The 27,518-nt window shown below is 39.7% G+C and overlaps 1 protein-coding gene across 2 annotated transcripts in view; it reads left to right on the forward strand.

The window, feature by feature from the left end:
• CRTC3 (CREB regulated transcription coactivator 3) overlaps nt 1-27,518 on the forward strand; it is a 133,348-nt gene that overhangs the window by 91,279 nt on the left and 14,551 nt on the right. For both annotated transcript variants that reach the window (XM_063448968.1, XM_063448969.1), the window contains 6 exons: nt 12,663-12,698; nt 15,828-15,913; nt 18,418-18,467; nt 19,900-20,117; nt 22,634-22,926; nt 26,068-26,253. In XM_063448968.1, coding sequence (XP_063305038.1) covers nt 12,663-12,698; nt 15,828-15,913; nt 18,418-18,467; nt 19,900-20,117; nt 22,634-22,926; nt 26,068-26,253 — 869 coding nt within the window. The remainder of the gene's footprint in view (nt 1-12,662; nt 12,699-15,827; nt 15,914-18,417; nt 18,468-19,899; nt 20,118-22,633; nt 22,927-26,067; nt 26,254-27,518) is intronic.

Below are 27,518 nucleotides of genomic sequence, written 5' to 3' on the forward strand. Positions count from 1 at the left end.
AGCAAGAAAATGCTTGATCAAACTGCTTTGCTTCCACTAACATTCCAAACAAAGTTTTTCAACCTTTTGTTTTGCAAAACATTTTTCTACCTCTGCCTGTGCCATTTTGTCGTTTTTATTTTGTGTATACACTTATATGTATATCATGTTACTGCTTACACAGCTCTGGAAGCATCTTAAAGAAAAACTATCAACATGTTTTGTGTAATGTAAAGGCGTTCACTTCTGTCATACGCATGATGTGCGTATGACCCGCCAAAAACTGTATCACACGATTATCAATGTGAAATTTATTTTTTTCCCCTTTATTGAGAAAGTAGAAATGCCGCAGTTGGCAATTTTTAAGGTTTCTTTAATAGTGTATTACAGTATTACAGCCCATTTGCATAGCAGACCCATATAACCACCAGAGGTCAGGTCATGCTGCAAGCATAAATGGTTTTTTTTTTTGTATTTTTTTTTTTTTAAAGTGCTGAATGTTCTTTTATATGTTACAATTGTCTGCTGACACCTTCCAGAGTGACACTTGTTACACTCTATAAAGCAGTTGATTGAGGACCAAAAGGTTTTCCTGTTTGAAGAGGTAATCATTATGTCTCCAACTTTATAAGATTATTTAAAAAAGTTAAAGCCCTAAAGGTGTGTTTTTGTGTGTGTCTGTTTCTCTCTCGATATGTGCTGCCTAGCGGCTGGCACCCATTTTCCTTGATAAACAGCAAAGTGCTGTGAGCAGGATGACTGAAAGTTTTTAGCATAGCTTGATTCGTTTTTTTTGGAGACTTGCCCCCGAGGCAACTGGAGTATGTATCAAGAATACCCTGGTGACATGCACCAACACCCTGCTCCTGAGGCACCTCTGCGTGTTTTGTCTGGAAGTCTTCTCTATTGATTTTATTTTCTGAAGTAATTTTCACCTTGATATGTTCCTTGTTTATTATTTGATTATAGAGTAATTGGCTCACAACCCTTTATGACCAGAAACCTTTGCTTAGACAAGTATGCAATTGTGGTAACTTAGCTCATCTACCTTAATAGCCCTGTGTTCTGACTGGAGTGGTGGTAGAATTAAAGGGAAACTCCAGTGCCAGGAAAACGATCCGTTTTCCTGGCACTGGAGGGTCCCTCTCCCTCCCACCCCCCAATCCCCGGTTACTGAAGGGGTGAAAACCCCTTCAGTGGCTTACCAGAGGCAGCGACAGGTCCCACGTCGCTGCTTCCTCCTCCCCCACCGCTCCTCCTTCTGCTTATGTCGGCCGGTGGGCGAGACTGATCTCGCCCGCCGGCCGAGGAGACCTAATGCGCATGCGCGGCAATGCCGCGCATGCGCATTAGCGCACCCCATAGGAAAGCATTGAAAATGAATTTCAATGCTTCCCTATGGGGAATAGAGCGACGCTGGAGGTCCTCACACAGCGTGAGGACGTCCAGCAACGCTCTAGCACAGAAAACCTGTGCTAGAAACCAGGAAGTTCCCTCTAGTGGCTGTCTAATAGACAGCCACTAGGGGAGGACTTAACCCTGCAAGGTAATTATTGCAGTTTTAATAAAACTGCAATAATTACACTTGCAGGGTTAAGGGTAGTGGGAGTTGGCACCCAGACCACTCCAATGAGCAGAAGTGGTCTGGGTGCCTGGAGTGTCCCTTTAAGATTGTGTAATGTCTGTGTTTTTGTACATGGATTACTTCTACCATTATGGAGTGGCACCTGCCATCTTGGTGAATACTGGTACAGACCATTTTACTGAGGTTGCCTTGAGGCACGAGTGCTATTTTGGTGCATTTGAGATCTCTTCAGTGCAGCCTCCTCATAGGTCCATTGAGACCTACATATTCAGATATAAACATTCCTTTTAACTTTTGCTTCGAGTAAAGAGGCGAAATGTTCATGTTTTATTATATTTAGTTTTTGTTTGTGTTATCCATATTTGTTTGGATCACAATGTCACCTTTAGAAGAGCATCTTAATGGTGGCTAGCTGTACACAAGAGAGGACACATGACGGTAGCTCTGCAACCATAGAGCTTGATACTACAATCCCAGCAGACACTGGAGTATAACAGCATAGTTCAGAGAGTATTCACCCTACTCACTCACAACCCATTTAACAAGATCTAATTATTCATGAACCTTTTGACCGCCACCATAGCATTGTGAATTCTTCTGCATCACCAAGACCCTGTGCCATCATAAAATTGCTTACTGTTAGGGCTTCTCCACAAAGCTTTTAAAGCCATCTGGCGCAGTGGCTCTCTGAAGGCCGTTGCATTGCCAAAGGATGGCAAGACAGCTCTGAAGGAGTGAAACCTACCAATGTGATCCGATATCTGGCGAAAACAGGCAACCTCCACAACAAGGCTATCACAGGAATGTAGAAGACATGGTCTCACAACTTGATGCCTACAAACCAAAAGGCTCATACGGTCGTGTTCTTGGAGTTTTTCATTATACACCTCTAGTTGAAGAGGACACTGCTTTTGCTCATTCCCAACGTCCACAGGTTTTGACAAGCTGGACTGTTTTCACTACATCAGACACCTGAGCCCAGAAGTAGGCTCCCTATGGTTTGCTGGTAAACATTGAATATCGAAGGTTGATGTTTACATAATGTGTGTTTAGTATGGTCTTAAATGCACAGTTTACCGGTTTATGTATGATGTTAGACTTGTTATTCACCAGCTTCTCCACATTTCTACATCCGATATGAGAATTATAACTGAATACTTATATTAGGGGTAGCCAAAGGAATATTGCTGACTCAACCATGCTAACATAGGGTAAAGCAGAGCGTGATAACTAAGCAGAACACAGCTGATTTTACCTATGACTCAAACTAGCGTGGTCCTTTGAGGTCATGAGCCTTAATGTAAAGGGTCTCAACTCGCCACACGAGAGGAAGGTGGCTCTAGGGGAACGCCACAAAACAAGCCCAGTCATAGCTTGCCAGGTGAAGGCCCGTTTCGGCAGACGCAACCCACCACAGTTTAGTTCCCAGCAATACCCCCATGCATTCCACACTTACTCTACTACGAAATCAAAGGGTGTGTCCATTGTAATACATAGGGACTGGGCCTTCCAGTTGGATAAACACTATTCTGAGAAGGAGAACACTAGTGATACCTTCAACAATTTACAGCTGACCATTGCAAATGTCTTTATTCCCAATTTAAAAAATTGTTCCTGTGTGGCGACTTTAACTCTAGACTCTCTCCTGGATGTGTAACAAGCCCACACGGGCCCAATGGCGAAGAAAACCGTAATCTTGAGCCGCAAGGTAACATCCTTGTTGAAAAAATAATTGACTTATGACAACTGGCGGGCTAAGTATCTGGCCACCCGGGATTACACTTTTTACTCCCCTGGAGACTTAACAAGTCTTTACTAGAAGATTAGACGATAGCAGAAGATCAGGCTCTTATGGACTTCTTCCATTCAAACCAAACCGACACCACTCCCTCCCCAACAGTCTGGTTAGCACACAAGGCAGTTTTGTGAGGGATACTCATAAAAGCAGTTGCACATAGGAAAAAGTGGTGGGTCTACTAAAGTCCCGGGAGTGCTCTTAGCATTAGGTGCAGAAAAGGCGTTTGACCACCTTTACTGGAAATACATGCAGGGCATGGCCCTGGTTTCCTAATCAAGGCCATTTACTCGCAACAGTCAGCAAGAATCATCAGTTCAGGCTTCATGTTCTATCCATTCAACACTGGAACAGGCCAGGGCTGCCCTTTGTCTGTCCTATTTATCCTAACCTTGGAACTGCTGGTGCAACCATTCAAAGCACACCCTCATATCATAGGACTTCCATCACCCCGAGGAGAGCAATCTTTGGCTCTATTCACATATGATATTCTGCTATTCCTTGCGAACCCCAAGGTTTTGCTGCCCAACCTCATTGACCAACAGAAGTAGTAACCCCCTCAAACAGGATTATTAATTTAACTGGAGAGACAGGGCCCTAAAATACTTGGGCAGAGCCAGCACAAGCCAAACACAGCCCTGGACAATCCGCATCTCATCATAGAAAGGCAGTGAATCAATGCATCTCTATGGGGAAAGTTCAGTGTCTCCATGCTGAGGGTGGAGACACTGAATGGCAGTGTTTACAGCAAAAGGGCTGAAGGGAATGATTACACTCACCAGAACAAATACAATAAACTGTAGTTGTTTTGGTGACTATAGTGTCCCTTTAATTTCTTGTTGGGATGGATGACACTGAAAGCAATTAAAAGTTCAGGAATGTGCTGCAAAATTAGATATTCAAAGAGAATAATTATTTTTTGTGTTAATTGTGCAGTATTTGTAGAACATTGTGGAAAAACACAATGTAGAAAAACACGGGGAGGAGGGGGATGCTTGACAGAGGGGAAGCTGTAGTGCCAAATAAACTAGTTTGTTTTCCTGGCACTATAGTTTCCCTTTAAATTTTCTTTCCAACAAGTACACGATAAAGAAAAGGTCTTGTGCTTGGTTTTGCAGAGATTTTGCCACTGGCTAGCTACCACACATATAGCATTGGGTATGGGCAGACGCCAAACAAAAGTAAATGTCTGATATTTGAATATAGTGAGGTGGCTATGGTCAACATATACTAAAGCACACTAGAAAGTTGGCAAATCAGCTATGCATAGTTGGTGCTAAGCTAACCCACCGCCAACACGTTTAACCTTTCGTTGCTATTGGCGTCCAGAGTTTGGATAGTTGTATATTACAGATTTATAAGGTGGAGATTTATTTACATGTCATGTTTGTGTAGCACATGCTATAAAATGTTTTGAAAACCAAGTGGCACCCAAAAACACTCCTTTTAGCTGCAGGACTTAATCCTGGAAGTTAATCGGCTTTTCTTTTGAAATATCAGGTTGTAATTTTCTAATTGGGTCCAGGCTTCACATGCTGTTAACAGCTTTATATACCTTCTTTAAACTAGTTACCTTGCTAATTATTGCTAGATTTATTGTGAAGTGGATTGATGAAAATTGTAATCTGCTGGTAATTTGTCTTTAAGCTGATTTAGGTAAATAGACACTTTTTTAAAACTGAACAGGCCCACATAACCACAATTTCTTGATGACTTATTAAATTAACTTTTCCAGGTATATACAGTGCTGTTTCTCAAAGGAACACTAATGCAACTTTAATGTATTCTTAGGTTTTTAATTTATTAATATGCTAGATTTTTTTTGCGCGCTCACATATTTATAGTTTTAGCACAAATAAAGAAAATACATGGTTTGCAGAATACTACAGCATAAGCCTGCCTTCTTAGCCACAAAGCTCATGCCAGAAAGTCTTCCTCATCGAATGTATGTACACAGCTCAGCCATCAATAGTACTGAACAAGCTTATTTTAAAGGCACACTATAGGCACCCAGACCACTTAATCTCTGTGAAGTGGCCTTGGTACAGTGTCCCTGTCCCATTTAGTCCTGCAATGTAAAACTTTGTAGTTTTTTTTTTTTTTGAAACTGCAATGTTTACATTGCAGTACTAAGACTTCCTTTAGTGGCTGTCAGAGAAAACCCCATAGGAAAACATTGAGGCAATGCTTTTCTATAGGGAAGACCTAATGTGTGCGCTGGTCCCATCGGATATTGTCTGAGGAGGTGGAGCATTACCCAGCGTGGAGGGACATTGGCGCTGGAATCGGGTAATTGAGTAAAGTGTTTTTTTTGTTTTTTGTTTTTTGTTTTGTTAAACCTTTCATGTGCCGTGAGGAAGTGGTGGGGGACCAGGGGACGCTATAGGGTTAAAAAATACAACTTTGTCCTGACTATGAAATTAGCAATAATTATTAAATTGGCCAATATGTCTAGGATTTCGATTGATTTTGAGAAGTTATAAAACAAATACTGCAAGGAGTGAATTATGTTTTTTCAAGCTAAAACTTTGCAAAATGTGGCATGCTGAGATTATAACTTTAATAGTATTCACTGAATCCTAAATCACTATACAAAAGTATATACTTATAGAAAGTACATCCCACAGGTAAGTAAGAGCATTTTTACACTTTTTTGATTTAACCATTTTATCAGAAACCTAGGTCAAATTATTATTTTTTTTTCTCCACATATGTTTTATTCACAGACTATGCATGTCCCACTGCAAACACCCCATATTTGTATTCTACTTCTGTTCTTGAGTACAGTGATACCCTACATGTATACCTTTTCCCATAACTCTACCTCTAATATTGTCTATAATCCAACCCATAAAGGAACAGTATAGGGTTAGAAATACATGTTTAACCCACCATTTAGGTGGCATGCCTCCTCTTAGCCCCCTATAAAAGTTTAAAACTCACCTTAATGCCCGTGCCGTGCGGGTCTGCCGGTGCAGGCTCCGCCCCCCTTTGTGACATTATCAAAACGGCTGCTTTATAGCCAATCCAATGCTTTCCCATGGTGTTAACATTGGATTAGCTAAAATCGGCACGGGCCGTGCCAAATGCCATTTTGGACAATCAGGACTTCCTCATAGAGATGCATTGAATCAATGCATCTCTATGGGGAAAATTCAGCGTCTCCATGCAGAGTGTGGGAGCGCTGAATGTCAGTGCTGCTTTTTTTTGTCCCTAGAGGCAATGTAAACACAGCCTTTTCTCTAAAAAAAAAAGCAGTGTTTACATGAAATAAGCCTGAAGGAAACTTTTTTATACTCACCAGAACAACTTCATTAAGCTGTAGTTGTTATGCTGACTGTAGTGTCCCTATTAATGCAATTTTGAATCCAATGTATAATCCTACCCATAATTCAACCAATAATCTAACCCCTTTTCCTACACCTAATCCTACCTGTAATACCAGTGCTTATGCCACCTCTCAAGGGATTCCTTCTAAAGTGACAGTACTGACATCAACAGAAGGATTTCGTAGGTCAGATAGTATAGTGCAACTCTGTTCAACTCAGTACAACTCCGTTCCAACACACAGAAAAATGACAAAGGGGAAAAATGACATGCCCGGCTGAGGACACTCTGTTTTTAAAGTTACTGCAGCAAGCCAATTGTGGAACCGCGGAGGACAGATGGACCCCTCAGTATCGAAATAGTGAATGCCTAATTATGGCATAGAGTAGACCATCATGCAATAAAGCCATGCACTGCATGATGGCTAGATCGTCATGTGCTAAAAGGAAAACTATCATTAAGTTTCCACTACTCATGTTATCTTTACGTTTATTACATTTAATGAAACTTGGAGGTATAGTTTTTTTTAAATGATGTATATAGATTTGTTTGAGAAAATTTTACTTTTATCTGAGCCATGTTGAGTCAGGCTTTACTTTCATCTTACTGCTGGTCAGCAAAACTTGCCTGCTGCTGTGATTGTTCAGTGTGAATCTGCGCCGGTGAATTTACCGACAAATACCCTCCGTTTGTCCATTTGTGTTCGGATGAAATTCAGTATTATTTAGTACACATTGCTGTAAGTAGGGGCATGTCTATTAAACAGTGAGTAGGTATACTACTCCACCGGCCCAAGTGATAAGGGGTAATGGGGCTTACCGTTTCCTCCTGCCCCCCACTCATTAGTAGTGGATAGGGGCCCTAAGTGATAATGGGGGTATCTACTATGTTCTGCCAGCCCCCATCTATTCTTTTTCCCATAAACTGCAATGTTTACCTTGAAGGGATAGCACTCCTCCAGTAGCTGTTACACATCTGACAGTCACTGTAGGCTCTGCTGCAGTAAAACTCTTGTTACGTGACACATAAGGCCCCATAGGAAATCCTTGATTCAATGCTTTTCTATGGGGAAGCTTGAATGCACACACAATGCCTGCTGCGCATGCACATCAGGTCCCTAGTGCTTCTTAATGAGCATTGAATTGGACCTTGTTTGGAAAAGCCATGTCTCCTCCATTACATCATGGGGGGCAGAGGGGTGAGCAGCACTGAGGGAGAAAGGTATTTAAAACCTTAAGAATACAAGTTTGTATTCATAACGCTTTAGCGTTCCTTTAATTAAAGTCAATAGCTGTCTCATTGTATGAAGTATAAGTATTTTTAGAACTGCTTCAGAAACTCTTTTGTCATCACTGGTGCTTATTTGTGTACATATGTCCATTATACTTCTAATAGTATTATTAATGAAAACTTGACTGATTTAACTACCTGAGCATAGAACTGGTTCACATGTACACAGTCAAATAAATTATCTAGGAAATGCATAGAGATAGGCTTGCTGAGGGGTTTATTTACTAAACATCAATTTGTGGTGAACAGAAAGTCAGATTGGAAACTTTAGACGAAAATAGAATGTGTGACTATAGCTGATCTGCCTAAATTTTGAATTTCTGTATTAAATCAATTAAAATTCATTCTGAGTATATGTTTAGGAAATAAAGAAATCCAGTAACACACAACAATTCACATTAACCACAAATATAAATGAGGCAAATTGTATACAGTCATTAGAGCTTCTGAGGTTTCTTCCACATGAAGATCAAGGACAAGCAGCCCACAAAGATTTCTTTTTTTTTTTTCTTCTTTTAATAGCGTCCATAGTTAGTGGCGTAACTTGTCTGCACACTATAGTTAATTTGTATATGATGGCTCCCATTGATTCCCCTTATACAAACATGTAAATCCTCCTTATTATCAAAGTTTGGCATTCACTGCAAACGTACAGTAGATTCAGTGTAAACTATAAATTCCAGCGGTTTACATACACTGCCAGGTGACATATGCAGACTGGGGTCTTCTTGAGATGTCATATTTGTTAGTTTTTACCCACATCATCTCTTTCATCTAATGTCAATTTTCTCATAATTTTTTTTTTTTTTACGATTTGCGGTATATTTATATAGATATCGGTTTTATAATTTTGAATCTTGCTTTCTCTCTAGTTTGTCCACAATGCACATGCTGTAAAAAGTAATCATATAGAACATTTTTGTGTATCCTCAATTACTCTGATACTCTTACCCTTCAAAAGGAAATACTTGCATTTATCTGGAATTTTTGGACAGATAAAGAAAACGTCAGCAAGAGGAGAATGCCTCTTGCACCTTTTTCTGGTTAAGTTCCACTTTGGCCACCAACATGCATTACTAGAAGGATTGGTGACTTTAGGAGCTGCAAACCTCACTTTGCATTCATTCTGACTGTCTCAGTATGTTTTCCATCTTTTCATGGGAGAAGTGTAACACATTTGTACATACTTGGACACTGTTAAGACCTGAGTGTAACTTTGGATATGCCTTCTTGTCCCTCCTAGAAAGCACTTTCTTTATTTAACTTTAACATCTGGACTTGACTTCAAAATAATTTCCCCAAATTATGTTCTTTGAACATGCCATTTCAATTTCAGCTAGATTACTGAATTTGGAACCAAAACACATGATAAAGTCTCTTACATGGCTGAAAAGAAATGCATTTTAGGTGGAATTTTGGATTGGGATCAGTGGTAATATATATTGATTATAAACTTGTATCTTGAACATTTTAAAGCTTTTATAAATGTATTGTTAGAGCCCATTGTAGCTACACAAAATTATGTTACAGCCACTGCCCGAGGCTGGCTAAAGTGACACTCCAAGTACCATAAACACTACAGGACTCTGTGGTCCTAATGGTGCCAGCACTGCCCTGTCCAGAAACCCAATGTAAGAAATCAAATCATTTTAGAACAATTTGACTCTTTACTTGGGGGTCTGTTGGCACTTTTCCCCGCCTCCACTACTTTTTAAGGATATAGTGAGAGGTGCTCTGCAGACCCAATATAACAAGTCAACAGGGCCAGATTAAGAGCCCAGCGGGCCTGGTGCTGACAATTATGATGGGGCCTAATTACAGAATCTTATCGCCCAAAAACACTAAAACAGTCATACCTCGCAAGCGTCCTGTATCTGATGGAGTTGGTGTTGGAGGAAAACTCAAAGGATGCAGCTATAAGAAAACACATACTGTATGCTAATCTCTTTATCTAATTAATGCTTTCATCTTTCAAGTAAATCCATACCCCATAACAGCAGTGTCCATGGGCGGGGTAAAAGGGTGCACCACTGACGCGAATCACGTGACCAGAACTGCCAAAAGGGCGAACATCCCCAAAAAGGGGGCATGTCTGTCCAAAGAATTGGAAGGCCAGCCTGGCATCAGTGTCCCTATGTATCACAGTGTCAATGCCCCCATGTCGCCCAGTCCCCTAGTCTCTCAGTGTCTGTGTCCCCATTTCTCCCAGTGTCCCCATGTCTCAGTGTGTCCCGTGTCACTAGAATACTAGGGGACACTGAGAGACATGGGGGCACGGGGAGACATGGGGGCATTTGTGAATACAGACATGGGCACACTGGGAGACATGAGGACACAGACATTTGGGGACACTGGGAGAAATGAGGAGACAGACACTAGGGACACAGAAATGGGGACACAGACACTAGGAGACATGGGGACACAGACACAATGGACACTGGCTGGGAGGCATGGGGACACAGACACATGGGGACACTGGGAGACATGGGGCACTTGTGGACATATACATGGGGACACTGGGAGGCATGGGGACACTGAGACATATGGGGACACTAAGGACACAGACATGGGGACACAGACACTGGGAGACATGGGGACACTGAGACAGTAGGGACACTGGCTGGGAGACATAGGGACACTGGGAGCCATGGGGACACTGAGACACTAGCTGGGAGTCATGGGGACATTGAGAGACATGGGGACATTGAGAGACATGGGGACATTGAGAGACATGGGTACACAGACATTTGGGGACACTGGGAGACATGGGGCACTTGTGGACATAGACATGGGGACACGGACACTGGGGGACATGGGGCACTTGTGGACATAGACATGGGGACACTGAGACATTTGGGGACACTGGGGGACATGGGAACACAGACACTAGGGACACTGGCTGGGAAACATAGGGACACTGGGAGACATGGGGACACTGGCTGGGAGTCATGGGGACACTGGGAGACATGAGGACATTGAGAGACATGGGGACACATATACTGGGAGACTAGGGGACACTGGGAGCCATGGTGGCATAGACATTTGGGGAAACTAAGACACTAGGGACACTGAAAGACATAGGGACACAGACACTAGGGACACTGGCTGGGAGGCATGGTGCACTTGTGGACATAGACATGGGGACACTGAGACATTTGGGGACACTGGGAGACATGGGGCGCTTGTGGACAGAGACCTGGGAGACATGGGGACACTGAGACATTTGGGGACACTGGGAGACATGGGGCGCTTGTGGACAGAGACCTGGGAGACATGGGGACACTGAGACATTTGGGGACACTGGGAGACATGGGGACACTAAGGACACAGAGACATGGGGATACTGAGACACTGGCTGGGAGACATAGGGACACTGGGAGACATGGGGACACTGAGACACTGGCTGGGAGTAATGGGGACACTGGGGGACATGGGGACACTGAGAGACATGTGTCCTCATGTCTCCCTGCTGCCTTTCCCCCCATCCTTCACATCCCTGAGCTGTAGTCTGTCTATGCAGGCTGGGAGCTGCTGTCTGGACTCTGCTGTGTAGCTGCTCCCCCGCGGATCAGTGAGTAGAGAGAGGCAGGGAGATGCTGTAACTTCCTATCCCTGTCTCTATTCACACACAGTGACCCCTACTGGCCGGTGCTGGTATTGCAGAATAATCTCAGTTTATACGGAGAAAAATATTTGCATTTTTATTGCTGGTATTGCTGCAGTACTGTCATGGCCAGGCAGCCTCCAATACCAGCTGTGCCTTAAAATACCAGTCAGGTGGTAAACCTAAGAGTAGTCTGTAAAAAAAAAAGTTAATTTTTTTTTTTTTTTTTACACAATGGGCCTATTCCATGGACCTGGGCCTGGAGCTGCAGCTCCATCAGCCCCTATGTTAATCCGGCCCTGCAAGTCAAACCATTCTAAAATGGTTTTACTACATAAATAGGGGGTTTGTCAGGGCACTACTGGTACTATAATCACAACAATATTAATCATTCTTTAAGCCCTACTTACACCTGCAGTCTTGGTGTGAATTTGTTGCTGTTTAGTTCTTATAGTCTTAAATATTCTGATTAATACACTTTTTAGGAACTTGTTTGAACCAGATCATTGAGATGTTTGCACATATATAAATCAAATCAGAATCCTGAAATATGTGAAAAGACTGCTTTATTTTTATTTTGTCTGGGCAATGCTTGCTTTTGGAAGGACATTCCCCTTTCCCCCTTCCTCTGGCTTTACAAGTGACAAAATTTGATGCACCTTGAAGAAAACTATAGCCTTTTTTTCATATCTACTGCAGCTGCCAGACCATTGACATTTTCTTTTTCCTCTTGATAGCACATCCGCTCTCATGCCTTCTCTTTACTGGCTACAAGGCACAAGTATAATTGACATCTAAATTATTGCTGTATCACATTTGCTACTATTACTGCATGTAACGCATTGTATTCCATGTATGACCTACTTTTCCCCCTTGGAAAAAATAAAGCATTAGTAAAGTTTGGAATAAGCTTGTTGGTTGGGAGCATGAAAAATGTACATTAACTTGTGTGTGCATGAGATAAATTACATGTTTGCTTATATTTATTTATAATTTTTATAAATGTATCTAAAAAAAAAAAAAAACCCGGCTTTTTTTCTTGTAGTCACATAATAATCTGCATTCTTATCTTCTCTTTTCAGCAAGTTTACAGGACAGTGAACTTGACAACTATGAAGGTATAATCTGTGTGTTCTTTGTTTTGTGACCTTATCATCTTACACTGTTCTTTATTCAAAAAGGAGAGATCATCTGTTACACAGCCATAATGGACTTATTTCCACAATCGTGTGTGTGTGTGTTTTTTTGTTTTGTTTTTTGGGGTGGGGGTTCTTTGTTCTTTTCTTTCACACCCTTACTGAAAAAAAATCACATTAAAATTCACACACAGGTTAGGTGATATATATTTAAAAACAGGTACTAGACTTTCATTGAGTTACATTGTTAATTACAGTAATGGTATAGATCAAACTTGTCAGCAAATATACAGATTTAAAAAATGAATTCCTGTGGTCCTACTACTCTCGGGAAGCATGAATTGCTATGGTATTCATCAAGCCAAATATATAAATAGAGCCCAAAAAGCTTACCTGCTTGCCATTCAGAATCTATATTAGTGTAATCTCACCTACCATGTCAAGACAAACATTTTTTGATGTTTGATGATTCCTACACTAACAATTCAATTTAGTTCAAGGGTTACAACTCTGAATCAAAAATAGGTATTCCTTTGAACCCCACTACACACTTATTAACATGATAGGGTACTAATGGGGTGAGTGGCAGCAATGTAACAGCACCGCAATACAAAAGCAAATAACACAAATAATCACTTAAACTCTCACTACTCTTGGTGAATTCATTGCAGTAGGTAAACTTACACGTTAATGATCATTCTACAAACCTGTTATTTTAATGTGCACAGGTATATAAAGGGACACTAACCATGTCATTGAAGTGGTCTGGTTGCCTATAGTGTCCCTGCCCCCCTTAGTCCTGCAATGTAGAACATTGCAGTTTTTGAGAAACGCAATGTTTACATTGCAGTAATAAGACTGCCTCTAGTGGCTGTTTACCGGACTCTGGGTCGTTTAGCTGATGCTGGACGTTCTCATGACAACATCCAGCTTTGGTTAAATACCCATAGAAAAGTATTGAAGCAATGCTTTCCTATGAGGAGTGCCTAATGTGCTTGCATCACTCTCCTCACATGTGCATTAGGTCTCCCCATTGGATGATTTATGGGGAGGCGGAGCGCCGACTCAACACCAAGGAACCAAGGTACAGGAATTATGTGAGTAAATAACGTTTTTTTTTTTTTATAACCATTTATGTGCAGGAAAGGGGGGCACTGTAGTGTTAGGAATACATATTTCTATTCCTAACAATACAGAATCCTTTTAAGATAGTGTGCAGGTTACTTTTTTGGTTAAGTTTAGAAATTTAATTGTTTATTTGTTCAAAAGATTTCTCTTATGCTCTTCGCACAGCCAAATGAGAACTGCTAATCGAAAAAAGAAACATGAATTTCAGGTCCCTTTATTAACAAAGATGAATAGACCAAAATATTTGTACCTTGGTATGTACATCTTTGGATAATGCACTGTGCAATGCAGCAGAATATGCTCCTTTATAAATCTGAAGGCTGAGTGCGTTTACTGTTGCATGGGATTAAATGTATTTCCGTACAGCATACAGTAAAATGTAACCTGTGGCATCTAGCATGTTTTAACTCTTGTAGTGGTCAATTGATAATATGATAAAAGAAGCATACTCTTGATTCCTTACATGGACAATCCATCGTTTTATGCAACGCTACACTTCTGTTTGATCACATGATCATCTTGAGGTGCTAATTTGTGGATATAACATTTGTTGACATTTTGACAAAAGGCTCAGAGGTATTGTTAACTAAACAAATAATTATGATGTGTTGACAGCCAGCTTGCTGATATAGTTTAGCTGGAAAAATTCAACAGTTTTGCTGACTATAGTTTAGGGATCGACGATATTGATTTTTTTTTTAGAGCCGATATCGATAATCTGTGAACTTTCAGGCAGATAGCCGATAACTTACCGATATTCTGTACATTTACCATTCAAATGTTTTATTTTTTATTTTTATTAAGGTAAATGCACAAAATATACATGCCAGCCAGAATTTTTTATGGCAGGCATGGACTGTGCAGAGGGGGCCCAGCGTACACTCTTACTTACCTTCCCTTCAGCTCCCCTGTCTAACTCTTGCAGCCTGCGTGCCGGGCATAGTCCATGCAGGAGCTGAAGGGAGATGCTGGGAAGGTAAGCAAGAGTGTGCTGGGCCCCCCAGGACCCTGATGGCATCTCTGGTCTGCAATATCGGTATCTTTATTGGCCAATACTGATATTGCAGAAAATACAGAATATCGGTCGATCCCTACTATAGTTCAATACTTACAGGAAATCTGTCACTTTCTGGTATTTTTAATATAAGGTTTATTTATCCTCGTATTTAACAAATCATTTGCAAGGAGTATACAATGAAATTACATTTCAAGCTATACCTGGACTGAACTATATTGTGCCATTTGCTAAATCTTTGAAAGTATAGTCTAGGTAGCTCAAACACTACAACCCGCTGTAGTGGTTCTGGTGCAAGGAGTACCCTTATGCGGTGACATGGAATAAGTCAAAGTGTACCCTGGGGACCTCCAGTGCTGTCTTTTCTTTCCAGCTATTGCAGAACTTCCCTACTTAGACGACTGCATTAGTGATGTGTATTTTACCTGGAGTTTGGACAGAATCTTATTGTTTGAGTGTGTCAAGTGACAACCTCGGTAAATTAATTTTGTACAAATAGGGACAAAACTGATACATCTATTGAAGAAGACGAACTTCCAGTTTAGATGTATAAGAAATGGTAGCTGGACCAGAGACACCTGAAATCACAGCTATCTCTCAAACTGTTGTGAACAGTTCTAGTACTTGCTGTGGGGCAGCCCAGGGAACTACTGGGACCATTACTAGTGTGGACTGTAGTGATTGTGTTGCCTATACTGCTCCCTTTGTATAAATCTAATAGAAAAGGGAGAATCGCATGAACAAAAGTCAAAACAAGATGGTGATTTTAAATGTTTTATGAAAAGATGCACTTACCACAAACGTCACTTTTCTCCTCCGAAAACATTTTTCTTCATTCTGATAGTGTGATTGATCATTTCACATCTTTTTTTTTTTTTTTGTAAAGTAAATAGCCTGACATTTAGATAGTATATCTGTTAGCCACTTTTATGTTATGTGTGTGAAAATGGTCTTTCTTTCTGTTACAGTTTTCTCATTTCAAAATGCTTTGGCCGATGAGAATTTAATGAATGTTAATAAGCCACTGCCGAAGCAGTTATGGGAAGCCAAAAAGGTACTGTTTTACTCATTAACTCTTTTTTTTTTTTTTAATTTATTTTTATTGGAAATTATACAATGTCCACAGCAGTATGGGTGTTGGGGTTACATTTCTGAGTACCCTAGTTTGCTATTCAATTTAGATAAAATATAAAGGAGAACAAAGCAAAATGTCATAGCATTATGTGTATCTAAAAGTGGACACCCCATTAGGGAGATGCCAGACATGTTGTGAAACAAATGCAAACAAACTGTAACCAAGTACTAATTCAGGGAGGATACTGAAGGCAAGTTGAGGAAGTTCAAACACTTCGTAAAATATAGGAATATAGTCCCCAACCTAGAAATGAAATAGCATCCCCATTGTGACCCATTTTAAAGTGCTCAACCTCTCCCTACAGGTTGTCTGATTTGGGTCTGCCCCAATGTTTTTTTTTTCCATTTTCTGAGTTAATTTCTAAAGTTTGTGTGTAGGGTTCCTAGAACTTGAAACATTTGGAAACCTAACTTTCCTCATGTTGGAAAGCTTTGATGCAGTTAATTTTAAATATCTAGGACACCTTGGTATGGCATAATGCCAGAGTTGGCTTGTTATCTGAGATCCATGTGTTCAGAATGGTTTTCCTGTCTGCTGCCAACATCACCTGAATAAACCTGGTGTGACATGGGGTGTTGTGAAGGAAGATACTAATTGTGGTCAGCCCCAAAAACAGCAACACCAAAAAGTGCAGGGTGGACTTTAGGTATGCTCTCAACTCCCCCCAAAATTCCCCGATCCATGGACTATCCCAAAACCAATACAGCAAGTCGACTACCCCATCCACGCACATCAAGCAGCTTGAGGAGGTGGACATTTTTTCTGTATTGAGCATCAGGTGCTAGGTAGGCGTGAAATGCATCTCCTGGTATAAAGTGACTGTAGTCTGAGTAGTTTATTCTTTTTTTATTTTTTTTATTTAAAATTGTCCTTAAAAGCAAAACATGCTGTATTTCCAAATCGAAATAATAGTAATTATTTTATGTGTTTTGTCCAACAGCCTGCAATGTATACAATCTCTCTCTCTCTCTCTCTATCTCTCTATATCTATATATCTATATCTATATATCTATATCTATATATATCTATATATATCTATATATATATATATATATATATATATATATATATATATCTATCTATAGTATATGGCACCAAGTTAAATCTGAAAGGGATGCTGTATGCACTATAACCACTGTACCTAGTTGTATTGGTTATAGTGCTGGAGTGTTCTGGCACTGTCCCTCTTTTCAGTGTAAAACCCTTTGCCAGCAGTTTAACACTAAGCATCCCTGGCTACCCATAGCCTAACTCCTACAGAAGGTTATAGCTATGGCAGAGACTACACATTTTCAGATCATACCAGCGATGGATGCTTTTATAGGCTGAACATGGTTAGCTGGCACTCTTAGCCAACCACAGCCTCCTACTGCAGCACAAAGGGGATAAATTGCTGGGGACTCTTGTTTAGCGTTAAATGTTTGAAATAGTTTTACGCTGGAAAGAGAGTGTCCGAGCACTCCACAAATTCTTTAAAGTGTTGAAGCCGTTACTGTGCCTACTTTAGTTTCCCTTTAGACTATTACAGCATGCAGCCTACACATTACCAATTTCCACATGGATATAGCATGGCATTCTACAAAGTAATTATAAATAAAACATGCTAGCATGACAACGATTGCATTACCCAGAGCAAGTTATATTGCCACGTTATCCGTGCACGTTCATAAAATGTTGTGTGTACAGTACTCTTTGTGGTCTGGAAAAGACATTGATCATATGGAAAATTAGTATAATAAAAAATAAAATAGAATAGATGCCCAGATCTTGTTCAGGCCAAGACACTCAAGGCTTCAGGAATCTTACAGCTTGAGCGTTAAAAATCCTCCTCATAGTCTTTCTTTCTGTAGTGCTGTTTCTCCTCTCCTTCCCTTATTCTCCTAACTATCCAGGCTTTCATAACCAGAATGAGATTTTGTTTGCAAAGTTTAAAAAAACATTATTATATTTTAAAATAATTGCATCTCGTTGAAGGCTGCTCCTCAACGTGCTCATGTATGATTTGTATTGAATTCATAGTGGATTTCACATTTTAGACCACAACAGCCAAGCTGGAAAAATGCTCCATGTCAGCTATGTTTTTAGTATGTCTATTTTGATTTAAAATGTAAAATCCTGACATTTTGCTATTTATTGAGCAGCCATATACGCATGTTGTCCAAACAGCATCCATTATGTCATCCTTGCATACGGTTAGATTGTAGCTAATTAGAATACTTGCAGATGAACTAGTAATTTTTGTTGAGTCTCTGTTTCTAATAATGAATGAAAAGGTTTCCATTAGCCTCTTTCCTTCACTGGTTGAAGAAAATGTGAACAATCTAAGCGTTATTTACACTGTATGGCTAGCATGGGGACTTCTCCATCTTTGCATTGCTAGTTTTATCCATCTAATTTGACATCTGTCCATTTCTTGTGTACAGGTTCAGTCATTGACGTCACGTCCAAGGTCTTGTGAAGTTCCAGGCATTAAGTATGTAAAATGCCTCCTTTTTACATTCATGATTATGTAATCTAATGGTTTTAAGATGTTAATTTGTTCTTTTTCTTAGCTGGGTTTGAGAGGAGAGGGGGCTTTCTCAATTCACTTGACCAAAGTCTGCTTGCGTCAAGGTTGGCCAATGTGTTCTTCTCCAGCTTGTTGCTTAAGCACTCTTTCCATTATGTTCATGAAGTCAGGGGGTTAATGTTACAGAATGTGCTTTCAAATCCACGTAAACAGTCTCTAAATCAATCGGTAGTCGCTTGCAATCTTAAGATATTCACAATCTGCCAAATAAAATATAATGCCATGTAAATTAAGTGTATATTTCACAGTGGATTTATCATACGTATGTTGAGTTATATTGTTAATACTTTTCTTAACGTATTACAAGTAATTAATTGAGCATACCCATGACAGTGTCTAGTGAATGATTAGGCACTGGCTGCCTGTCTGCTGACATGAAGTGAAAGCAAGAATTAACCTTATTCAGGCATGCTCATTAACATATCTTCAAAATTACTTATTACTGCACAATTGCAACAATGAAAAATTATGTTTATACACTGCTGGTTATTTGTAAATCAACACATTAATCAGGCAAAATATTTTTTTTTTATATATATTTTATGCATTTTATTATTATTATAGTTTTTTTTTTTTAAATGTACAACTGTATATTTCCCGATAGCCACTCTCGATTTTGAGAGCGATGGTGGGTGCATTATTTTTGGATTTTTGCATACTTTTTGGCAAAATGATCTACTTTATTTATTCTTGCACTTTTAATGCTTTGTTTGTCCATTGAAATTTTTTTATTTTGTATAACAATTGACAAGATGCACACCAAAATCGCTGCTAACATTAATTTAGCTTTATGAACAAATCATTGCAACAATACATATGTCAATCCTATCCAACCTATAAAAGGACAATAAAATGCATGATAAGGCTAAAAAACTCACATTCACATCAATAGTCTACGAGAGCAAGACACAAGTCACAAAAACACTGCTAACGTTTCGGCAACTCTTGGGTGACTTTCTCCTGTACCTATGATAAAGTACTAGACAAGACACTATTGATTACATATGTGTGGATTAGTAGTCCGTTGTACAACATAAGAAGTGCTTAACAGTGTTAGGAAAATCCTTTTTTGATGTTGCAATTTGTGTTTTGATGTTTAGAAGTAGTTTTTATTTTACGTTGAAGCAGTTTTTGTCTCTTATCTTAAATGAGCCCTTTTTGTGTTCTGCTTGAGGTCATATGGTATTGTATGTAAGATCTGTGCAGTAGAATTCTAAGTGTCAAATGTTCTGAATAATTTCTCAGTTTCTCTCTGCATTTCTATAATATAAATATATATTTATATATTTTTTTCCATGTAGTTTGCACTTAATCTGAATTTTCTTTTCTGTTTTAGAGTCTATCCATCTAATGATCAGAATACCAGCCTCTCTCATTTCCAGGGGAATCTAAATACAGGAGGCTCACTGCCAGATTTAACAAACTTGCAATTCCCATCACCTCTGCCAACCCCTTTGGATCCAGATGATACAACGTATGCCAACATTAGTGCAGAGAACAGCTCAAGTGGTTTACCAGCGGCCATGACTCTTCTGGGCATCAGTGGTTCTCCAGGTCAGTGAGGATTTTAAAGTATGTATTTGCTGCACTGAATCATTATAATGTCTTCTTGTGCTGTCACAAGGAAATGTAACAGCAACTAATTGATGGGACATTGTTGGCAGTGTTACTACTGCTGATCATCTGACCCTTCATAGCAATAAAGCAGGCTCTATTGAAAACACAACTCCAGTTAGTAGCCTCCTTCTGTCAGGCCTTTAGGAGTGCACTTTTAGAACTGGAATCTGTTACTACCTTACTGCTCAGCTTGGGTAAACCGATGGAGAATGGCTTCTTTGGCATAAGATAGGCATGTGGGACTCTTCTGGGAATCTTGCTGGCATTTACTTATCAAGTGTACATTCTCATGACTTGGTTATTTGGAGTGGGGTTCATAACCTTTATTGACTAGCAAGAGGGTGACTGGCACATATGTATTTAGGCCCAGTTAAATGACCCATTCTTAATTATAACATTCAGCATTTTCTATGATTGTAATGTGTTGTATACAAAACAAATAATTATTTAAATCAGTAAAAGAGGACTCGTTCCAGTCAAATGATGTTCAGGAGTGTGGGGCTGATTAGAGCGCACCAAACACATTACATATAGCCAGCACATATACACACACTCACACATAAAATACGTTATTTGCATCGGTCAACATCCAACGATCAACCGATCACGCCCACAGACTAAGTTCGGCTAGAACTCAATTGGTGGCTACATCATATGGAAGCTTGCATACAGCCTGCACACACAGTGCTCACATGACGCACATTTTGCATGCGCACACTATGACGAAGGAAAAGATTATGGGAAGGAAGAAAACTCTCAGGGTAGTTTACAAAACTCAAAATTTTTGCTAAATAAATCCAAATTGCAAAATTAAGGCAAATGTAGCCATGTTTAGACTATATAGAAATGTTCTAGATCTGCTATTTTTGCCCTGTTTTTCAATTCCGAGTTTAGTAAATGTCCAGGGCTCTTGGCAGGGTCCTAATCTTTGTAGATTACATTATTTTGTGCAAGGACAAGTAGATTGGATTTACCGCTTTAGTCCATTGGACAGATTTTTTTTTTTTTTTTTATATTCTACACCCCAGTATTTCCATTGTATAAAATACACATCCTTAAAAATTGCAACTTACTCGATTCATGCGTCCTATTTGCTATCATTTATGGATTTGCCTGTGTCTGAGTATTTGTTATACTGTAGACTTTAATGGTAAGGTAAAGGATCTTTAGGGTTAGATAGACTCATATTTATGAGCGAGAGAGAGATTTTTTTCATTATTTATTTAAATATTCCTATAATGCAAAAATAACTTTATGGGTTATAAAATCTCATCTACATGTTGCACTAGCCAAACTACTATAATACATTTAGTAGTTTTTATATTTTATTAAGCTTATTACATCTCTGCAGTAGTCAAAGAGATGTAAACTATAGTGAGAAAACATACACTGAGGGTACTTGTGTCCTAGTCCATAAATCATATGCACTTGGCTGTTCATATGTTTTTTGTTTAGTTTTTCCCCCCCACAATGACCATGGTCGGGTACACACTATACACTTTGTATCATCAACGTTGTAAATGTATGGTGTTTGTTAGAAGAACAAGAAAAATCTAACTACGGAAGCGAAATGAATGTTTGATTTTTATCGACACTATACTGTTAAGACTTCTGAGTTTCTTTTAATCTGATTGCTGTGAAGCCGCTACTTTAATCAAAGTCCAAGTGTTGATCTTATATGAAAACTGTAAGACACATGAATTGTTGATTGCCCACCAAGTGGCATAGGGCTGGTCTAAAGCAGGATAAAGAGTGAGCCAGAAATAATAATGATAAAATAAAGGCCCATGGAAAGTTTTTTGGGTTTTTCTTTTTCCTCCCACTTTCAATAGGATCTTTGTGCCTAGCAGCCCACTCCCTGAATTTCACCAAGTAGATCTTATAATGCTGCCATTATACAGCTGTGAATGAGGGTTTGTCTGTTGGGAAAGCTAAACTTTCATGCTATCTTCATATATACCAGAGATAAATGCTTTGTACTTTTCCAGATTTTCTTTTCGACACTTAGACATAAGTGAAACACAGTAGATTGTATTATGTCAGGATTAGAACAGGTGCAGTGTATCTTGTATTCTGCTAGAAGTATAAAGGATGTAAAGTTTCAGAAGCACTGCATTACTGTTTCGAATTTGGAAATGCACATCCATTAATCTTTCTTTACTAGATTCAACCAAGCAGGGATAGAAATAATCCACTCTCCTTCTGTAGTGTACTGTAGTTCATCATTCGATGGCAGCTGTAAGCTGCTTACTCTTAATAAAAAAATTAAATTAAATTCATGTTGTGGCCGTGAATGGATTTTTCATGGAAAGATCATGGTGACCACGTGTGAGTGCCCTAGAGTGGTAGTGGTGGCATAAAATAACAACTGCTGCAGATCTTCATGCAAGTTTGTGGTTTTACCTTTTGCACAGAGGTTGAAAATATAATAATTTATCCTTTTCTCTACTTAGGTATGCAGAACCCTCACAGTAACCATTCTGTGCAGACAATGAATAGCCCTCTGGCCTCCACTGTGAACAACCATGGGTCAACATCTGGGCGTAACAACCCTGCTTTTCACCCGTCTCTTCGCCTGGCCTCCCTCAGCAATCCCTCCCTCAATACTGCTACTCTTGGAAGTTCCCCGAGACGTAGACAAACTCCTGTTAGTCCTTTAACACTTACACCAGGCAGTGAATCAAATCGGAGCATGAGTGGCCAGTTCTCTCCTACTAGTCCGATTTCCATGTCTGCAAATTCACAGGTAACCTTTGCTAGTTAAAGCAGCCCTTTCATGTGTATTTTTCTTTTGGTTTTTCTTTCCTCATGCCCCTATATAATTATAATCCCCCTTTAGGTTTATACATATTTTATTATCTTTTCTTTCTTGCACCGGATCTTAATATCTGGGCCCAATAATTTGTTCTCCTCTGCTGATGTTTGCTGTTTTTTGGCTTAATGATTGTGGGTAAAATTAGATTTTCAACTTCTGCTAATATTCTTTACTCTCATTTAAGTAATTAGGGAGTTGTAAAGCCACCTATCATGATAAAATTGATCAAATTCAGTCACAATACAAATTAGACTAGGGCATTCGTTTTTGGACCAACATGATTTTTTTTTTTTTTGTCTGAATTTCAGCTATTTGTCCATTCAAAATGAATATAAATTACAATGAATGAAACAAAGAGCAAATTGCTTGTTGGACCACATTTTGTCCTGAAATTAATTATTTTGTTCTTTCGTTTCATTTTACAAGGAGGGAGTTATCTGCCCTCCACTCCCTCCTTGTTGTATCTAAAAGTAAAAGTGTCTGGGAACTGTGCTCCAAGCTGCTTCCTAAATCTCCCCCATGCCCCCCAACCCTATGTGGTTCATTATGACCACTATATGAGTGGGACACCTACTAAAAACTGAAGGAGACATAGTGTGTCCCCCCATACACTGTGAGCGGTGGCTATTAAATATGATGAACTGGGGGACACACTGGCCTATTGGCAAGTCCTAAATAACAAGTGGTGGACCTATTGCCCCCACCCATTGACAGTGGGAGTGGGCCCTAAATAACAAAGGGGGGTGGGGGGATTTACCTATTACCCCCCCTCCCCCATAAAAAATTCTCTCAACCCCCCCTCCAGTGTCTAGGGGTCCCCAAGCCCCTAGTCACCCACTATAAGTTGTCATCATACTTTTTTTCTTCAGCCCAAAAAAAGGCAAATAGAATTGATTCCAATATTGTTGAATGGGTATGGCGGTGGCTGAGTGACAGGAAACAGAGGGTTTTAGTCAATGGAGTATATTTGAAGCATGGGATCTGTACTGGGACCCATTCCATTTAATATTTGTATTAGTGATATAGCAGACGGTCTTGATGGTGATGTATGTTTTTTGCTGATGATACTAAGATATGTAACAGGGTTAATGTTCCAGGAGGGATAAGCCAAATGGCAAATGATTTAGTTAAACTACAAAATTTAGTTAAACTATAAAATGGTCAGATTTGTGGCAGCTGACATTTAATGTGGATAAGTGCAAGGTACTGCATCTTGGACATAAATATAGAGTATATACAGCACAGAATATTTGATAGTCCTAACCGCAACATCTGAGGAATGGGATTTAGGGGTAATTATTTCAGATGACTTAAAGGTAGACAGTCAATGTAATAGAGCAGCAGGAAATGCTAGCGGAATGCTTGGTTGTATAGTGAGAGGTATTAGCAGTAGAAAGAGGGAAGTGCTCATACCATTGTACAGAACACTGGTGAGACCTCACTTGGAGTATTGTACGCAGTCCTGGAATACGCATCTTCAGAAAGATATTGATACTTTAGAGAGAGTTCAGAGAAGGGCTACTAAACTGGTTCATGGATTGCAGGATAAAACTTGGGTTAAAGGAACTTAACATGTATAGATTGGAGGAAAGACGAGACAGGGGGGATATGATGGAAACATTGAAATATATAAAGGGAATCAACACAGTAAAGGAGGAGACTATGTTTAAAAGAAGAAAAACTACCACAACAAGTCAACATAGTCTTAAATTAAAGGGGCAAAGGTTTAACATAATATCAGGAAGTATTACTTTACTGAGAGGGTAGTGGATGCATGGAATAGCCTTACAGCTGAAGTGGTAGACATTAACACAGTAAAGGAGTTGAAGCATGCGTGGGATAGGCATAAGGCTATCCTAGCTATAAGAGAAGGCCAGGGACTAATGAAAGTATTTAGAAAATTGGGTAGACTAGATGGGCCAAATGGTTCTTATCTGCCGTAACATTCTATGTTTCTAAATCCATAAAGTCGCTTCAAAATTATTAAAATGAAAAAGATCTGATTGCAAAAAAAAAAAAAAAGGAAACTCATGAAAAAAAAAAATCCCATCTAACGATCTTACAAGGGCTTCATGCAGACTGCTCTTGCAGAACGGGGAATGATTTATAAAGGCTCTCCCATGCTGTGCAATTTGATGGTAAGTCTCAAGTCTCAAGATTTACCAGTCAGAGCACTCAGGTTGGCTTAAGGGTGGGGGGTAATTTTTATTGGTCAGCGGAGCAATCTGTCCACCCCCACTTTAAAGGGACACGTTAGTCACCTGAACAACCATAGCTTATTTTATTTGTTCTGGTGAGTAATATCATTCCCTTCAGGCTTTTTGCAGGAAACCATATTTTCTGAGAAAATGCAGTTTTTACATTACAGCCTAGGTATACCTCCACTGGCCACTCCTCAGATGGCTGCTATAGGTGCTTCCTGTGGCAGTGCTCCACAGTGTGCAGCATTGCCATTCAGTGTCTCCACCCTCTGCATAGAGACACTGACATTTCCTCATACAGATGCATTGATTCAATTCATCTCTATGAGGAGATGCTGATTGGCTAGGGTTGTGTTTGGTTTGTGCTGGCTCTGCCCCTGATCTGCCTCCTTGACAGTCTCAGTCCTATGGGAATGCAGTGTGATTGGCTCAGAGAATCACTTTTGATGATGTCAGCCAAGCAGGCAGATGAGGGGTAGAGCCAGCAGCTGCAAACTTGAATAAAAGTAAGAGTTTACTATATTTAGGAGGGCAAGGGGTGGGAGGCCGCGTAGCTCGATGGTGTTTTTAATACACATGATCATAAATGGACAACTACCTTTGAGTGATGACCAAAACAACATATTCACACGCCAAATCAGAAAGTAAGAAGAGGTGGATCAATATATAGAGTTGTTTGCTTAGAGCGCTATCCGTTTTTGACTATCCTTAACTCTTTTTTTATAAAAAGCATGATTTACCATGTTATTGAGGAATTTACAATGTATTTGATCACTTATGTTGAATTCCTTTGTTGTGTATAGTTTAATTTATATTAGTTCATATTAATTGTTACTTTATATTATTATTGTATGTCTATTTTATTTAATAGGGGGGTAATATGGATCACAGCCCCCTTTCTCTTCCACCTTTGGATCCTCCTCCGCCTTATCCATTGTATCAAGAGCAATCCCAGCATTCAGTTCTTCAACAGCATTTGCATGAATCTCCAGAGTCCCAAAACTACCAGCCGCCCTCACCAGTGCCCTGTCCACCTTTGGATCTGAATTTGGCTAGTGTGAGTATGTCTTCCCTACGGTATACATTAGCCCAAAGCATATTGGGTTTTAAATAGAAAAGAAGAAAATAAATAAATGAAGATATAGAAAAATTAAAGGGGAAAAACAAACAAACCGTACCTCACAGTTGGTCCATTCAAATGCTACTCATAAAGGAGCATCGGGGCCCCGATGTGCAGCAAACGCTTTTCTCATCCAAGCTTCCCCATAGGAAATTCAATGCTCTTATAAGCATGAGTTTTACTCCATTGATGTAGCAGATGCGCCTCTAGCGGCTGTCAGTATGAGTCGTGTTTAACATTTCAAGTAAAAAATTGCATTTTTTTTTTAACTTGCAAGGTTAAAACGAAACGACCACTTAACCCAGGTTACTTTATTGAGATGAAGAGGCCTGGGTTACTTTAGCGGTCATTTAACGCTCCAGTTGAAAACGCTCACATTTAAGATATGGACCATGAGCCTACTGGGAGATTTGTCTTCTATAATCCAGGTGATGCTGTGTTCGGTCTTGTAGCTCCATTGGCCAATTTGAGCATCTTAAATATTTAAAATAAAACTACCATCGCCAATTCATTTGAATTGTGATGGTGGCAGGAGTCTCTGGAAGACTTTTTACCTTCAGGACTTTGGACAACGGTTTAACTCTAAAGTTGGGGCTCAGGCACCAGTGTCTCCCCGGCTCCCTTTTCTCTCTGCAGTGCAGTAGGAAGGAGGGTTTGCCAGGCAGCCGCTAAAAGAGTGGTAGCGTCAATTGATGCTCTCAACCTGTCTATGGGCGCCCTTGAGAGATATATGGGCACCTTTGCTACTATTTTTAATAATGGATGCCCTTTGATAGATTGGAAATGTCAGTTGGCACGCTCAACCTATCAATGGCTTCCCGTTTAACCCTACTTAATAGTGCAGTGCAGAGAGTGAAGGAAACCAGTGCTGGAGCCCCAACTATGGGCTTAAACTTTTGTCAAATGGTTTAACCCCTAAAGGTTAGAAGGCACCAGACAATTTCTGATCCCATAGCAATGTAAATTACCTTAAGTTGCTATGGGGGTTGGTGTGTTCCTTTAATATTAGACAATGATTCCTAAATTTTGTAATGGCTATCATCCAATATCTCTTCTTAATATTTATTTGAAATTGTTCTAAAACAATATTGGTTTCAAATATTGGTTAGAGAGGCAAGAGACTGTGTAGCTTGTGGTATCAATTTAAACCATCATGCTCCACAAAAACCAATCTTCTGCCTTGTTATTAACTGATCTGGAGA

This window comes from Pelobates fuscus, chromosome 3 (genome assembly GCF_036172605.1).
Source record: "Pelobates fuscus isolate aPelFus1 chromosome 3, aPelFus1.pri, whole genome shotgun sequence".
Lineage (NCBI taxonomy): Eukaryota > Metazoa > Chordata > Amphibia > Anura > Pelobatidae > Pelobates > Pelobates fuscus.